Below are 15768 nucleotides of genomic sequence, written 5' to 3'. Positions count from 1 at the left end.
GTTAGCACAGCACGGCCAGTGTGCTTGCTAATTCAAGAGGGAAATCGTTCGTTCTGGTTCCAAATAAAGACGGTTCTGAACAAAGGACCCCTTGGAGAACATTCTGATGGAAGATCAACAAAGATAAGGACCCAATTTGGGATACTATTTCATATATCTGTCGAACTGTGCTATCGCTAGCGTTTGACTAGAATGCTGCTGTGTGTTAGCTATTGTAGTAAGCTAATATAACGATATATTGTGTTTTCGCTGTAAAACACTTCAAAAATCGGAAATATTGGCTGTATTCGCAAGATATTTGTCATCATTAGCTATCCACCATATATTTTTCTGAAATGTTTTATGATGAGTAATTAGGTAGTTGACGTTGGTGTCTGTATTTACTCTGGCTACTCCCATGCGATTTCTGACTGTAGCTATGATGGTAGCTATGATGGTAGCAGTAATGTAAAACTGATTTATAGCTAAAATATGCACATTTTTCGAACAAAACATAGATTTATTGTGTAACATGTTATAGGACTGTCATCTGAGGGAGTTTTTTCTAGGTTATTTAGGTTGGTTCTAGGTTAGTTAGGTTAGCTTTGTGCATGCTACTTGCATGCTACCGTTGCTGTGAAAAATGTCTGTCTGTCTTTTGTATTTGGTGGTGAACTAACATAAATATATGTGGTGTTTTCGCTGTAAAACACTTCAAAAATCGGAAATATTGTCTCTATTCACAAGATCTTTCTCTTTCATTAGCTATCCACCATATATTGTTCTGAAATGTTTTATGATGAGTATTTCGGTATGTCACGTTGGTGTCTGTAATTATTCTGGCTGCTTTCGGTGCAATTTCTGATTGTAGCCGCAATGTAAACTATGATTTATACCTGAAATATGCACATTTTTCGAACAAAACATAGATTTATTGTATAACATGTTATAAGACTGTCATCTGATTAAGTTGTTTCTTGGTTTCTTTGGTTTGTTCTAGGTTAGTTTGGTTGATTTTGATTTTGCTACCTGTGCTGTGAAAAATGTCTGTGCTTTTTTCTATTTGTTGGTGAGCTAACATAAATATATATTGTGTTTTCCCTGTAAAACATTTAAAAAATCGGACATGTTGGCTGGATTCACAAGATCTGTATCTTTCATTAGCTGTATTGGACTTGTGTGAAAGTTAAATATTTCTAAAAAAATATTTTTTGAATTTCGCGCTCTGCCTTTTCAGTGGAATGTGGGAGGAGTTCCGCTAGCGGAACGGGGGGGTGGTACAGGTTAAATCAACTGGATAATATATATAGATTAACTTCTTGGAACTATAGGGGGTGCTGTTCCGCATTAGCATATTTTGGTCTCCAAATTAAACTGCCTCGTGCTAAATTCTTGATCGTACAATATGCATATTATTGTTATTATTGGATAGAAAACACTTTCTAGTTTCTATAGCCGTTGGAATTTTGTCTCTGAGTGGTACAGAACTATATCTACAGCACTTTTCATGACAGGGGTCAGATTTCAGAAATTTTTACCCCTGATCTGGAGTCTGTTTTTAAGGTGACAGTGAATGCTATGAAGAAACCGACACTGCCTACGTCTTCCTCTGGGTGTCTGTACGTCATCACTTTCTAGCTTTGGGAACGTTTCGGGGTCTCGGTCGTTGTTAGTGGACATTTCGAAGGACAGAGGACATCTATCGACCAAAAGAAGATTACAACATAGAAAGGATACATTGCCCAAGAATCTGATGGAAGAACAGCTCAAAGTAAGCAATATTTAATATGATAAATCGTTGTTCTGTCGAAATATTTTAAACGCATATTTCGCCATTTTGTTTGTTATCGCGTCACTTGGCGAACCCTGTATTGAAAAGTAAGGATAATTTTAAAAATGTAAGTCAGCGGTTGCATTAAGAACTAATTTGTCTTTCGATTCCTGTCAACCCTGTATTTTTTAGTCAAGTATATGATTAGCTTTCAATTAAACTAGATCACTCTGAAAGATGACGTCAGACATTTTGAGGCTTGATTTCCTAGTATTTTCATTGTGTAACCACGGTTTTGTATGGCTAAATATGCACATTTTCGAACAAACTGTATATGTATGTTGTAAAATGATGTTACAGGAGTGTCATCGGAAGAATTCTGAGAAGGTTAGTGAAAAAATTAATATATTTTGGCGGTGATTACGTTATAGCGCTCTTTGGCTGGAATCGATGCTCTGGTAACGTTTTCACATGTGGTATGCTAACTTATCGATTTATTGTGTTTTCGCTGTAAAACGCTTAGAAAATCTGAAATATTGTCTGGAATCACAAGATCTGGGTCTTTCCATTGCTATGCTTTGTCTATTCTTATGAAATGTTTTATTAAGAGTAAATTGGTCATACACGTTGCTCTCTATAGTAATTCTAGTCGTGTTGTGATGGTCGGTGCAATTGTAAACTGTGATTTCTACCTGAAATATGCACTTTTTTCTAACAAAACCTATCCTATACCACAAATATGTTATCAGACTGTCATCTGATGAGGTTTTTTATAGGTTATTGGCTATCAATATCTTAGTTTAGCCGAATTGGTGATAGCTACTGGTGGAGAGAAAAAATGGTGGACAAAGAAATTGTGTATTTTGCTAACGTGTTTAGCTAATAGATTTACATATTTTGTCTTCCCTGTAAAACATTTTAAAAATCTGAAATGGTGGCTTTATTCACAAGATCTGTATCTTTCATCTGGTGTCTTGGACTTGTGATTTAATGATATTTAGATGCTACTATCTACTTGTGAAGCTATGCTAGCTATGCTAATCAGTGTGTGGGGGGTGTGGGGGGTGATCCCGGACCCGGGGTAGAGGCTCGTGAAAGGTTAAAAGCAGAAGGAGCCTTTATTAGATCTAGGAAAAAATGGATTGAGGAGGGAGAACAGAATTCATCCTATTTCTTTAGACTTGAGAAATTTCACTCTAAAAATAACACTATCCATAAATTAAACATTGATGGTGTTATTACAGATGACCAAAAAATAATCTCTAAATACTGTAGCAATATTTACAGAAAATTGTATAGTTCTACGTACTGTCAGGAATCCACAGATATGTTTTTTAACTCACTGAATAATGTTCACTCTATCAGTGATATAGAATATAAACAGTGTGATGAACCCATCAAAGTTGAAGAGATTATAGAGTCTATCAAACATCTAAAGAACAATAAATCACCAGGTGTTGATGGAATTACATCAGAATTTTACAAATTATTTCCTGAACAAATAGCTCCCTTCCTATTTGAAGTCTTTTTAGAGAGTATTAAAAACAATGTTCTCCCTCCTACAATGAGTCAGGGGTTAATAACACTGATACCTAAGCCTAAAAAAGAAGTGCTGCTCATCGATAACTGGCGTCCAATTTGTCTTCTTAATAATGACTATAAGATATTAGCCTTACTACTTGCAAAAATAATTAAAGAAGTTCTGCATGCAATCATTGATGAAACACAGTCTGGCTTCATGAGGAACAGACATATTTCTAACAATGTCAGACTAGTATTAGACATACTTGACTACTCAGACCTAATAACTGAGGATAGCTTCATATTATTTTTAGATTTTTATAAGGCATTTGACACAGTAGAGCATCAGTTTCTCTTCCACTCCCTTGAGAGACTTGGCTTTGGGGATTTTTTTCTGTAAGGCTATTAAGACTCTCTATGCAAATGGTAACAGCTCTATCAAATTGAAATATGGCACCTCAACTAGATTTGAGTTAAAGAGAGGAATTAGGCAAGGTTGTCCTATCTCCCCGTATCTGTTTTTATTAATCACCCAACTTCTTACAAATTCTTTAAAAAAATAGTTCTGTACAAGGTATTTCCATAGCTGGTAAAGAAATTATTATAAGCCAGCTGGCTGATGATACTACACTTTTTCTGAAAGACGCTAACCAAATTCCCATATCGATCAATGTGATACAATCCTTTTCCAAAGTGTCTGGTCTATACCTTAACATCAATAAATGTGAACTCATAGCTGTCAAAGATTGTGTGACACCTTTATATTATGGTATTTCAGTTAAAGAAGAACTTACATATTTAGGCATAACCATTACAAAGGATCAGAAGTCTAGAGGCTTACTAAATTTTAACCCTCTTATTAAAAATACCCAGAAGAAACTAAATCAATGGCTACAGAGGGACTTATCTTTAAAAGGTAGTCCTAATAACCAAGGCCAAAGGTATCTCTAGACTAACATATGGCGCTCTATCTTTATATCTTGACAGTAAAATAAGCAAGGAGATAGACCAGATGCTTTTCAACTTTCTTTGGAGAAACCGTATCCATTACATTAGGAAAACTGTTGTAATGAACACTGAGAATGGTGGACTGAATTTTCTGGACTTTACTACTTTAAATAATACTTTTAAGATCATTTGGATAAAACAATTCCTAAGAAGACCCACTTCTATCTGGAATTTTATTCCTCATCATGTCTTCTCTACTTTTGGTGGCCTTAACTTCATGTTGTTGTGCAATTATAATATTGACAAAATTCCAGTGAAACTTTCAGCTTTTCATCGGCAGGTTTTCTTGTCATGGTCCTTAATTTATAAACACAATTTTTCTCCACACAGATATTATATATGGAATAATCGGGATATATTGTATAAAAATACTTCTTTGTTTTTAGAATATTGGTTCCAAAATAATATCTTATTGGTGAGCCAACTGGTAAATGCAGAGGGTCTTTTACTCAGTTATAAGGAATTCTTATCTCTTTACAAGGTCCCTGTATCACCTAAAGATTTTGCAATTGTTTTAGACGCCATTCCCTCAGGTGTTGCTCTGTTATTCAGGAACGTGTCAAGACCTGACCCTCAGAGCCTATTGACCCTGTTGACTCATCAGTAGGAAAGATTTGTTTCTCTTTTGGCCCATTCAACAACAGAGCGATACGAACCTTGTTTCAGCAGGATGTTGTATCTATACCTTATGTCATGCCTTATTGGAATGGATTTATTGATAATATCTGTTGGAAAAAAGTTTGGATGTTGCCATACACATACCTACTGGTTAACAAAATTAAGGAGGTTTCCTTTAAAATTATTCATAAATATTACCCTGCCAACCACTATATTAAGGAGTTTAAGGAAAACATAAATTCAAATTGCTCCTTTTGTAATGACCACCCAGAAACAGTGTTGCATCTTTTTTGGCATTGTTTACATGTAAGAAAACTGTGACAAGACATCAGTAGATTTATAATTGAACACATTTATGAAGATTTTACACTATTGTGGAGAGATGTACTGCTTGGATATGATAAAAATAAGCTGAAACATTTTTATGTAATTAATTTCATTATTCTTTTGGCCAAATTTCATATACACAAAATGTAAATTTACTATAAAAAACACACAAAAAAAAAGGATTAAAAAAAAAGAAAAAAAAGGGGCGAGGGAGGAAGGAATGGACCATCTTTGGCCGGAAATGCATCACTCGTTCATCCTGTGATGATTGTGTTTTCAGCCACCGGTAGCTTTATATGCGCTACAGTCAATCATGAGTGCATGTCTACTTATATTAAATATATCATTATTAATATACACGTACTGTAAGATAGCTAGCAAATTAATTAGCTAACTAACGTTAGCCTGCCTAACTGGAACTTCTGAAGAAGGAAAATGTTTTATTTCTACAATTGCCAAAAGATAACCAAACAAAAACTTACTTTTTACGAGATGTGTTTGTGCCGTCATGTGCATTAGTAGCACAATTTCTAACTTATTTGCATTAGTTTTTACTTACACTTGTATGTTGACTTCTCCATTGATGTTGTTTTTAAGTTTTCACTGACTTTTCTTAGCGGATGTACAATCGTCGCAAATTTTATTATTTGGAGTTTCAGGCCCCGGAGTGAACATAATTGTACACTCGCAAAGCCGAATAAAAGCGAGGACTGAGGGGCTTATGTTGTAAACTTCCTTTGCTTGGCTAATCATTTGGACCACCCTCCAAGATGGCGACGGAGACTTCCCAAGGGCATTGTTAAGTTCCCCAGTTTCTGTGTTGTGGTTTTGTTTGTATGTGTGTGTTTCAGGAAATGGCTTCCTGAAATTCCCCCCAAGCAGCTGATTGGTCGGCCACATCGATGATTGGAGATCTGACCCCGCCCTCTCGTCAGGGGATACAGCCAGTGTTCTGTTGCTCAGAAGAGAGACGATTAGTGTGTCCTGTGTTCGTTGTTAAGAGCTGATGGTTATGTTCTGTGGTTGTTGCTGAGAGAGCTGATTGGTATTTCCTGTATTAATTGTTGCTCAGAGAGAGCTGATGGTTATGTCCTGTGTTTTTTTTTTGTGAAGTAGTTTGTATTATTCTGTTTCATTTGTTCCCAGGGGAGAAGGGGAAGGCACCTAGGGAGTGCGTAGGCAAGAGGCCTGCGGGCATACACAACACGTAGTATTTACTGTCTATGCACACTAGGTAAGACCTGGGCAGACCACCCCCTGTATTTTGGTTAGTGCACCAGGTGGTGCTAAGATAGGTAAGTAGTGGGTAGGCAGGTAAGGTAGGAGAGGGGGCTTTGACATTTACTTTCTTTGCTTTGGTTCCGTTCAGTGTGAAGGATGGTTTTGTTCTCTTTTTAACAAAAATATATGCCTTATAGAAATAGGACATGTTAATCACAAAACATAGCGTGACTGCAGAAAAGCTGTTGTTAATCTAGGTGGTCGACTGTGCAAACCAGAAAGTTGAGACAAGATGGAAAAATGCTGAATGATGAAACTGAGCAGTGTAGCCACCGACAAATCAGCTCAAACTTCACAACAAACACTTCCGGATATCTGGATCCTGTGTGCTGTGAGGCTGGGACCAGCCTGGGCACCACCGATAGGCTAGCAAGTTTAAACACGCTAAGCCTCTACTGTGACAGGCCAACTCTAAAGTTGGAACTACATCTGTCACAGTATAAAAGAAGATATCTGTACTATTTCAGTCAGTTCTCTGCTTTACCCTGCGTGGTGATACAGTGAACCCGTATATACAAAAATTGCATTTACCATTTATCGCTTATGTTAAATAAAAATACTTAAAGTATATTCGGTGACTCTGAATCACATTTTATCCTGATACCAGATTCAATTGACGATTGAACCTTTTACATCAGCCCCTTTTCCCCAAATTTACGGTGTGAAGGAATAAATTCCCAGTAAACGGTAAATTCTCTGCCTTTGTCATCCTTACTCACACCTACAATCCCATACCTCTTTCACTCCACGGGGAGTTGAGTTGTAGCAGGGTGTTGCGTTCCCTCTTCCTAGAGGCGTACATAACAGGCATAAGGCGAGGGTAAGTGGACGAGGGTGTGTCTTAAGTGTTTGGACCGCACAAAGTTCTTTCTATGCCATGTTTAATCAACACTATCTTCTTTGTCCAACTTACCGTGACTTCGGACTTGATTTGCATGGGCATTTCTGGCCTGCAGACAGAGAGAAATTGGTGTGAAGAAGAGCTACTATGATGGAAAGATGATATAGCCAGAGTTGACAGGCCTCTCTCCATCCTAGGTGTCAAAGACACATGCCTGGTAAACTAGCACTAGAATGAAGATGCTGCCTGGTAAACTAGCACTAAAATGAAGATGCTGCCTGGTAACCTAGCACTAGAATGAAGATGCTGCCTGGTAACCTAACACTAGAATGAAGATGCTGCCTGGTAAACTAGCACTCGAATGAAGATGCTGCCTGGTAAACTAGCACTCGAATGAAGATGCTGCCTGGTAAACTAGCACTAGAATGAAGATGCTGCCTGGTAAACTAGCACTAGAATGAAGATGCTGCCTGGTAAACTAGCACTAGAATGAAGATGCTGCCTGGTAAACTAGCACTAGAATGAAGATGCTGCCTGGTAAACTAGCACTAGAATGAAGATGCTGCCTGGTAAACTAGCACTAGAATGAAGATGCTGCCTGTTAAACGAGCACTAGAATGAAGATGCTGCCTGTTAAACTAGCACTAGAATGAAGATGCTGCCTGTTAAACTAGCACTAGAATGAAGATGATGCCTGTTAAACTAGCACTAGAATGAAGATGCTGCCTGGTAAACTAGCACTAGAATGAAGATGCTGCCTGGTAAACTAGCACTAGAATGAAGATGCTGCCTGGTAAACTAGCACTAGAATGAAGATGCTGCCTGGTAAACTAGCACTAGAATGAAGATGCTGCCTGGTAAACTAGCACTAGAATGAATATTCTGCCTGGTAACCTAGCACTAGAATGAAGATGCTGCCTGGTAAACTAGCACTAGAATGAAGATGCTGCCTGGTAAAGTAGCACTAGAATGAAGATGCTGCTTGGTAAACTAGCACTAGAATGAAGATGCTACCTGGTAAACTAACACTAGAATGAAGATACTGCCTGGTAAACTAGCACTAGAAGGAAGATGCTGCCTGGTAAACTAGCACTAGAATGAAGATGCTGCCTGGTAAACTAGCACTAGAATGAAGATGCTACCTGGTAAACTAGCACTAGAATGAAGATGCTGCCTGGTAAACTAGCACTAGAATGAAGATGCTGCCTGGTAACCTAGCACTAGAATGAAGATGCTGCCTGGTAACCTAGCACTAGAATGAAGATGCTGCCTGGTAACCTAGCACTAGAATGAAGATGCTGCCTGGTAACCTAGCACTAGAATGAAGATGCTGCCTGGTAAACTAGCACTAGAATGAAGATGCTGCCTGGTAAACTAGCACTAGAATGAAGATGCTACCTGGTAAACTAACACTAGAATGAAGATGCTGCCTGGTAAACGAGCACTAGAATGAATATTCTGCCTGGTAAACTAGCACTAGAATGAAGATGCTGCCTGGTAAACTAGCACTAGAATGAAGATGCTGCCTGGTAAACTAGCACTGGAATGAAGATGCTGCCTGGTAAACTAGCACTAGAATGAAGATGCTGCCTGGTAAACTAGCACTAGAATGAAGATACTGCCTGGTAAACTAGCACTAGAATGAAGATGCTGCCTGGTAAACTAGCACTAGAATGAAGATGCTGCCTGGTAAACTAACACTAGAATGAAGATGCTGCCTGGTAAACTAACACTAGAATGAAGATACTTCAGCAACTGATCTGTTTCGAAGTTGGAATATTGGGATATTACATATTTTACAAGACCCTATCCAGTAAAAAATACCCAAACTAAGCGCTTGAATGATTGATTTGTACAGAACACTAAAGATCCAAATCCTTCTCTTTGCACATGTGTAGTAGCAGGAGAGGGGGCACTCCCTCTGCCCCCTGTAATGGATGCTTGGACTAAGAGTTAGGGTGGGTGGGGGGCTGCAGCTATGCCTGGGGTGGATGAGTGCAAGAACATGAGATGAGGGGAAAAGGCTGCATAGTGTCCAGGTCAGTTTTAGTCAGTGCCCTAGATGTGCAGATGTCTACAGGGTAGAGAGGTGTTGGGTGTCTGGGCGTTGTGCAAGGCATGTTGGCCTGCGTCCCAGCCCCCAGCAAGTAACTGATCCCAAGCTTGTTCATAAGGACTGGACTGGTAAAGGGCTGTCCAATGGATCAGCGCAGAAATACAACAATTATGGAATGATATTGGTACAGTAGAAATAAACTTATGGGACTAATCACATTTTATTTCAATATAAGTGTAATACTTCAAATGGTATTTTAAGTATAACCATAGTTGGGCCGACAGACTTACTGACGATGAGGACAATGCCCATGACAAACAGTACCACAGCGAAGATCAGTCCACCGATCCTCAGAGATTCATAGTCTGAAACAGAAATACATTTTTATCCCTGCACAGTTAGGACCACTTCTACGGAACATGTGCAAGGCACAGTGTAACTTAAAACATATTATTCAGTACATACGTATGCACTGTACCCTCTTTGGGTGTATACAGCATAGCAAAGCTATGTAATTATGACACCATCAATCACATTCCTATGAGATAATTCAAACATACGCTCCTACTGTATATGCCACGATTGATAAATCCATCAGGTACACATCTATAGGTATCTATATTTTGATTGATATTACTGCCTCAAACATGGAAGGATATTCACTGTAAGAGCTGAATATATCCTATAATGTGTCTGAATGCATAGACCTACTGAAGACAGGATAGAGCAATGTGTTAAGAAATGAGACTACTACAGCAGAGTGGGAGGGACTGTTTGCCAGTTGAACTGACGCTCCTGGAAAAATGGAGGGAAAACTCGAGCCCGTCTTGACCTCCCAGATATGTGTCACGTTTACCCCCAGTGGAGTTAGTCCATGTTGATCCATCCCCCACTCACCGTAGTGAAATGCAGAGTCATAGTCTGGAGGGGAGAAGGAGAGGGAATACATGAAAACCAGATACATTTAGTGTGTGACTGCATTTTGTAGAATGTTATTATATCTACATTGAAATTGCAGCTATGGTATTAAAAAGGGCACATTAGACCACATGTCCCCTCGGCCACTTGTCCCCTCGCCAGCCAAAGCAAATAGAAGACAGAGCTGCGCATGACGCCAGATGGCATGCATTGTAAAGGAACCGGTGGGAGACTTATCAAAATGTTGTGGCCCTGCTGGGAATTAAATCTCCTTTAAATCACACACATTCATAGTGGTCCCTTTCAATAGAAACTTAAACACCATGTTTGGAGCTAAACTAATTCAAACATCAACTGAGTTTTGAGTGCAACTGGTGTGAAAAGATGGTAAGTGACCAAAAAGTATGTGATTTGCCAACATGCTCTTTAAAGTGAAATACAATCAGTACAGTAATGTTCATTTGAAACAACAAGAAACCTTTACCCTTTTCATCCATCGTCGATGCTGGAAAACAAAAGAGAGAAAGCATTAATGATTGACAGAGAATAGCTCTGACTGTGTGCTTGGTGTGAACTACGAAGCTTTCATAACTGGTTTTAGGCTCTGTTTACTTTCATAACTGTAGTCAAGTGTTCCAGTTCCATAGGTGTACATTGAATGTAAATAGTGACTACTGTACACATGATAGTAAGACTGGTTGTAGTGTTCTGTGCTTTTTAAAAATATGGTCCACTTGTACTGACGGTTTAGGAATGGTGCATGCACTTACACAGATTACACCACTGGGTGATGCGATACACAGTGCATGCTTTTAAATACAATCTGGCAACAATCAGGTTGCTCTCTCCTCAGAAGAGTAAAGGGGAAGTTGCAAAATGCGGTTGAAATGTAGTGGAAATGCTAAAGCTACAATGATGCAAGACACCACACAGTTGCAAGTCCTGACGCATTTATAACCATACCCACTCTGCAGTCATTTCCCAAGGCCAGTGACCCATGTCAGCTCAGGTAGGTGCTGTAATAAAGCAGACTTCACTGTGTGTGTGTGTGCGCACGCATGTTGGCTTGTGCAGTGCGAGTAACCATTTGAGAATCAACCAAATGTCACATCTTCCCTCACAATACAATTTAGATTAAGAATCTAAATCACATGGATGTCACGTTATCTGGATCACCAAACAGCAAATAAATGACTCCTGCTTCGTTGAGTACAGAGGTAATAGAACCACTTCTTGAAGATTCCAAGGTGTAGTGCAATAATCACTGCTCAGCGCTCTAACAATGAAATGCTCCTCTGATTGGCTCATCTCGTATCTGCTGACATTTTCATTTTGTTTTCTTCTAAAGGATGTCAGAGAACGACAACACGAGCCAGCAGGGCTTGGTGCAGTAGATAAGCCTAATGTCCGACAAACACTTTCGTTTGGTGTCATTCCTCTCCATTACCAGGGGAACTCATATCCTGCCCAAATCACCCTGTTGACTGAGGAGAAAAACAACTAATGTAGGGCAATCTGCTCAGGAACAAGTCAGCACAACACAACCCAAAGTGCAGTGTAGGACTGCCTAGCGCCACATGCTACTACAATATGGGAGGCTTAGCTGCACTTCAAATGACCGATTACTAAAATCCCTCACATGAGAAAAAGGCTAATCCTGGCCAGGAAAGCAAAGGCTCTTTCTTACACCAGTCTAGATGAGCCCATTTCAAATGAACTGGATTTAATCATAACTTAAAATCCTTACACAATAGTACTTAATCAATATAGTTGTGCACTATGTAAGTACAGACAAAGCAAAGCTAGTTACTCTACAGAGAGCTATACTCTAGGGCAGGGGTATCAAACTCATTCTATGTAGGACCTAGTGTCTGCTGGTCTTTGCTTTTTCCTTTCAATTAAGACCTAGACAACCAGGTGAGGGGAGTTCTTTACTAATTAGGGCGGAGCGAAAACCCACAGACACTCATTTCACGGAGGGCCGAGTTCAACACATGTGCTCTATGGCAGAGTTTCCCAAACTCGGTCCTGGCACCCCGACGAGGAGTTATTTCAATCAGCTGTGTAGTGCTAGGCCAAAAACCAAAATGGGGACCCCAGGACTGAGTTTGATGAAACCTTGCTCTAGGGCAACTGACCAGCCAATAACAAATATGGCTGTGCATTCTCAGTGCCCATTCCAAAACAGACACCGTGTTTCTCATTCCATTATGACAACACTGAGGCATCCAATAAAACAAACTTACCTGGCATGTCCCTGCCTATAGATGACCCTGTTAGTATAGACAGACCAGAAACCAGCTCATTCTTTAAATCACTGGCACTCCTAAGACACTACACAGTTCGCTAAAATATGACACTATACACTTTCCTCTATCACATTGCAGTGTCTCCCCTACATGCATTGGCCGACACTGAAAAATATATATATATATATATATATTTATTTATTTATTATGTTGATGTCTGCCCCAGGAATAATCCAGGTTGACCCCATCCGCCACAACCTCCCCCCACTAACTCTGCCACCACTGCTGAAAAACATCCTAGTGGGAACCACTGCACTGTGAATGACCTTTTCAGTTTCTCTACAGACAGCCATACTCTAGGACAGAGTTTCCCAACCCTCAGACATTTCACACTTTTGTTTTAACCCTAAATGGGCACACCTGGTTCAATTAGTCAACTAATCATCAAGCCTTTGACTAATTGAATCAGGTGTGCCAGTTTAAGGTTAAAACAAAAATGTGAAAAATCTGGGAGGACCGGGCAGTGTTTCCCAACTCCAGTCCCCCCCCCTCACCAGCACACATTTTTGTTGTAGCCCCGGACAAAAACACCAAATTCAACTCATGAGGATTCGACGATTAGTTGACAAGTTGAATCAGGTTTGTTTGTCCAGGGCTACCATACAAATGTGTACTGTAAAAAAAGGGGGGTATTCGAGGACTGGAGTTGGGAAACACTGCTCTAGGGCAACTGATAAGCCAACAAAGATGGCCATGCATTCTGTGTCCATTCCAAGGCAGACAGACTGCATTTCTCATTCCTTTGACACAACTGAGACATCCAATGCACTGCAAACTTACCTGGCATCTCCCTGCCAAATCCTGACCCTGTTAGTACAGACAGACCAGAGACCAGCTCATTCTTTAAATCACTGGCACTCTGAATAAAACATTACAGTTCCCTCAACCACACTGTGAATGCTCCTCAGTCACCATTCATGTGCTGGAGTCAAGTATTTTGAAAGAGAAGCTCAAACAAAAAAAAGAGTGAAAGGAAAAAGCTCACCCAAAGCAGGAGGAACACAGGCGCAGAAAGCCACCAACAGAGAGAGATCCATGTCACCTGGAGACAAAGGGAAACAACCACCAGAAACATGAAGGACCTCCCAAAGACAACGACTGAAAGTGTAGGAGAAAAATGGCAAAACAGAAAGCAAATACTTTATTGGAGAACCAAGTTCAAATCCCCTAGGGGGACTCAATTGTCATGATACATGACAATTACATATTTCAAGCATAACGTAATGGAAAGACTGCTATGCTCATAATGAGGAAACATAACAGGCTTACAGTTGTCCTGACCAGAGGAGTGTTGAAGAGCTCCCACCACCAGTGTCTGACAGGTCTGGTTGTGAGGGGAGTCACAACACCCTGCAACTTTAACACTTCACTATCAAAGAAAGGACTGTTCTTGAAATCACACCAATCTCTCTCAAGAAATGAAACTACAGGGAATAGGTACATCTACAGAATTAGCACTTATTCTTGACTTCACATTCCTTGTTTGTGCCCCTGACCAGCGGGGAGGAATTAAACATTGAGGTGATGCATTCGAATAACCCTAACATCTTGTGATCTTATAGCTGACCTATGGAGGCCAGAGTCTGTTGCTGCTAGACTCAAACAGTTCCCCCATGATCTCTTTATGTTATTAGCTCCTGACTCGGGGTAAGGGTAGAGGGGGCTATTTCAGTGTCTGCACCATAGAACACAGGTATCCTGTCCTGGCAGTATCGAGATGCAGGGAGGAGAGACCCGGGTTGAGTTGCACTTGATATTTGGTCAGGGGGTTAAAGAGATACATTGCCTTCAGAAAATATTCACGCCCCTTTACTTTTTCTACATTTTGTTGAGTTACAAAGTGGGGTTAAAATTGATTTAATTGTAATTTGTTGTCAACGATCTACACAAAACACCATGTAATGTCAAAGTGGAAGAAAAATTCTAACATTCGTAAAAAATATATATATTATAGTGAAATAAATTACTAATACATCTTGATTAGGTCAGTATTCAATCCCCTAAGTCAATAAATGTTAGAATCACCTTCGAAGCAATTACGGCTGAGTGTCTTTCTGGGTAAGTTTCTAAGAGCTTTCCACACCTGGATTGTACAACAATTGCCCATTATTCTTTTCCAAATTCTTCAAGCTCTGTCCAATTGGTTGTTGATCATGGCTAGACAACCATTTTCAGGTCTTGCCATAGATTTTCAAGTAGATTTAAGTCATCACTGTAACTTGGCCACTCAGGAACATTCACTTTCTTCTTGGTAAGCAACTCCATTGTAGATGTGGCTTGTGTTTTAGGTTACTCTCTTGCTGAAAGCTGAATTCATCTCCCAGTGTCTGGTGTAAAGCAGACAACCAGGTTTTCATCTAGAATTTCGCCGGTGCTTAGCTCCATTCCATTTATTTTTTATCCTGAAAAGCTCCCTAGTCCTAAACGATTACAAGCATACTCATAACATGATGCAGCCACCACTATGCTTGAAAATATGGAGAGCGGTACTCAGTAATGTGCTGTATTGGATTTGCCCCAAACAAAACACATTGTATTCAGCACAAAAAGTGAATTGCTTCGAAACATTTTTTGCAGTATTACTTTAGTGCCTTGTTGCAAACAGGGTTATGTTTTGGAATATGTTTATTCTGTACAGGCTTCCTTCTTTTCACTGTTAATTAGGTTAATATTGTGAAATAACTACAATGTTGCTGATCCATCCCCAGTTCCCTCCTATCACAGCCATTAAGCTCAGTAACTGTTAAAATCACCACTGGCCTCATGCTGAAATCTCTGAGCGGTTTCCTTCATTTCCGGCAACTGAGTTAGGAACGACGCCTATATCTTTGTAGTGACTGGGTGTATTGATACATCATCCAAAGTGTAATAAATAACTTCACCATGCTCAAAGGGATATTCAATGTGTGCTTTTAAAAAAATATATACATTTTTTGACCCATCTACCAGTAGGTGCCCTTCTTTGCGAGGCATTGGAAAACTTCCCTGGTCTTTGTGTTTGAATCCGTGTTTAAAATTCACTCTTCTACTGAGGGACCTTACAGATAATTGTATGTGTGGGGTACAGATAAGGTTGTCATTCAAAAAAATCATGTTAAACACTTTTATTGCACACAGAGTGAGTCCATGCAACTTGTTA

The 15768-nt window shown here is 39.6% G+C and overlaps 1 protein-coding gene across 6 annotated transcripts in view; it reads right to left on the bottom strand.

The window, feature by feature from the left end:
* The window catches only part of LOC139563979 (FXYD domain-containing ion transport regulator 6-like), a 29782-nt gene that overhangs the window by 4190 nt on the left and 9824 nt on the right, over nt 1-15768 (bottom strand). Inside the window, exons 1-8 of one of the 6 annotated variants that reach the window (XM_071383088.1) lie at nt 13899-13917; nt 13615-13671; nt 13410-13436; nt 12567-12593; nt 10805-10825; nt 10300-10323; nt 9693-9767; nt 7419-7455 (exon numbers count right to left, since the gene is read on the bottom strand). In XM_071383088.1, the coding sequence (XP_071239189.1) occupies nt 7419-7455; nt 9693-9767; nt 10300-10323; nt 10805-10825; nt 12567-12593; nt 13410-13436; nt 13615-13666 (263 nt within the window). In that variant the 5' untranslated portion in view covers nt 13667-13671; nt 13899-13917. Of the gene's footprint in view, nt 1-7418; nt 7456-9692; nt 9768-10299; nt 10324-10804; nt 10826-12566; nt 12594-13409; nt 13437-13614; nt 13672-13898; nt 13920-15768 lie in introns of those variants that run through there. The other 5 variants (XM_071383087.1, XM_071383090.1, XM_071383089.1 and 2 more) reach the window with 5 other exon arrangements.

The sequence above is a fragment of the Salvelinus alpinus genome, chromosome 35 (assembly GCF_045679555.1).
Source record: "Salvelinus alpinus chromosome 35, SLU_Salpinus.1, whole genome shotgun sequence".
NCBI classification, from domain to species: domain Eukaryota; kingdom Metazoa; phylum Chordata; class Actinopteri; order Salmoniformes; family Salmonidae; genus Salvelinus; species Salvelinus alpinus.
Note: the sequence above shows the minus strand (reverse complement) of the source record. Positions and strands in the feature narration are given on the sequence as shown.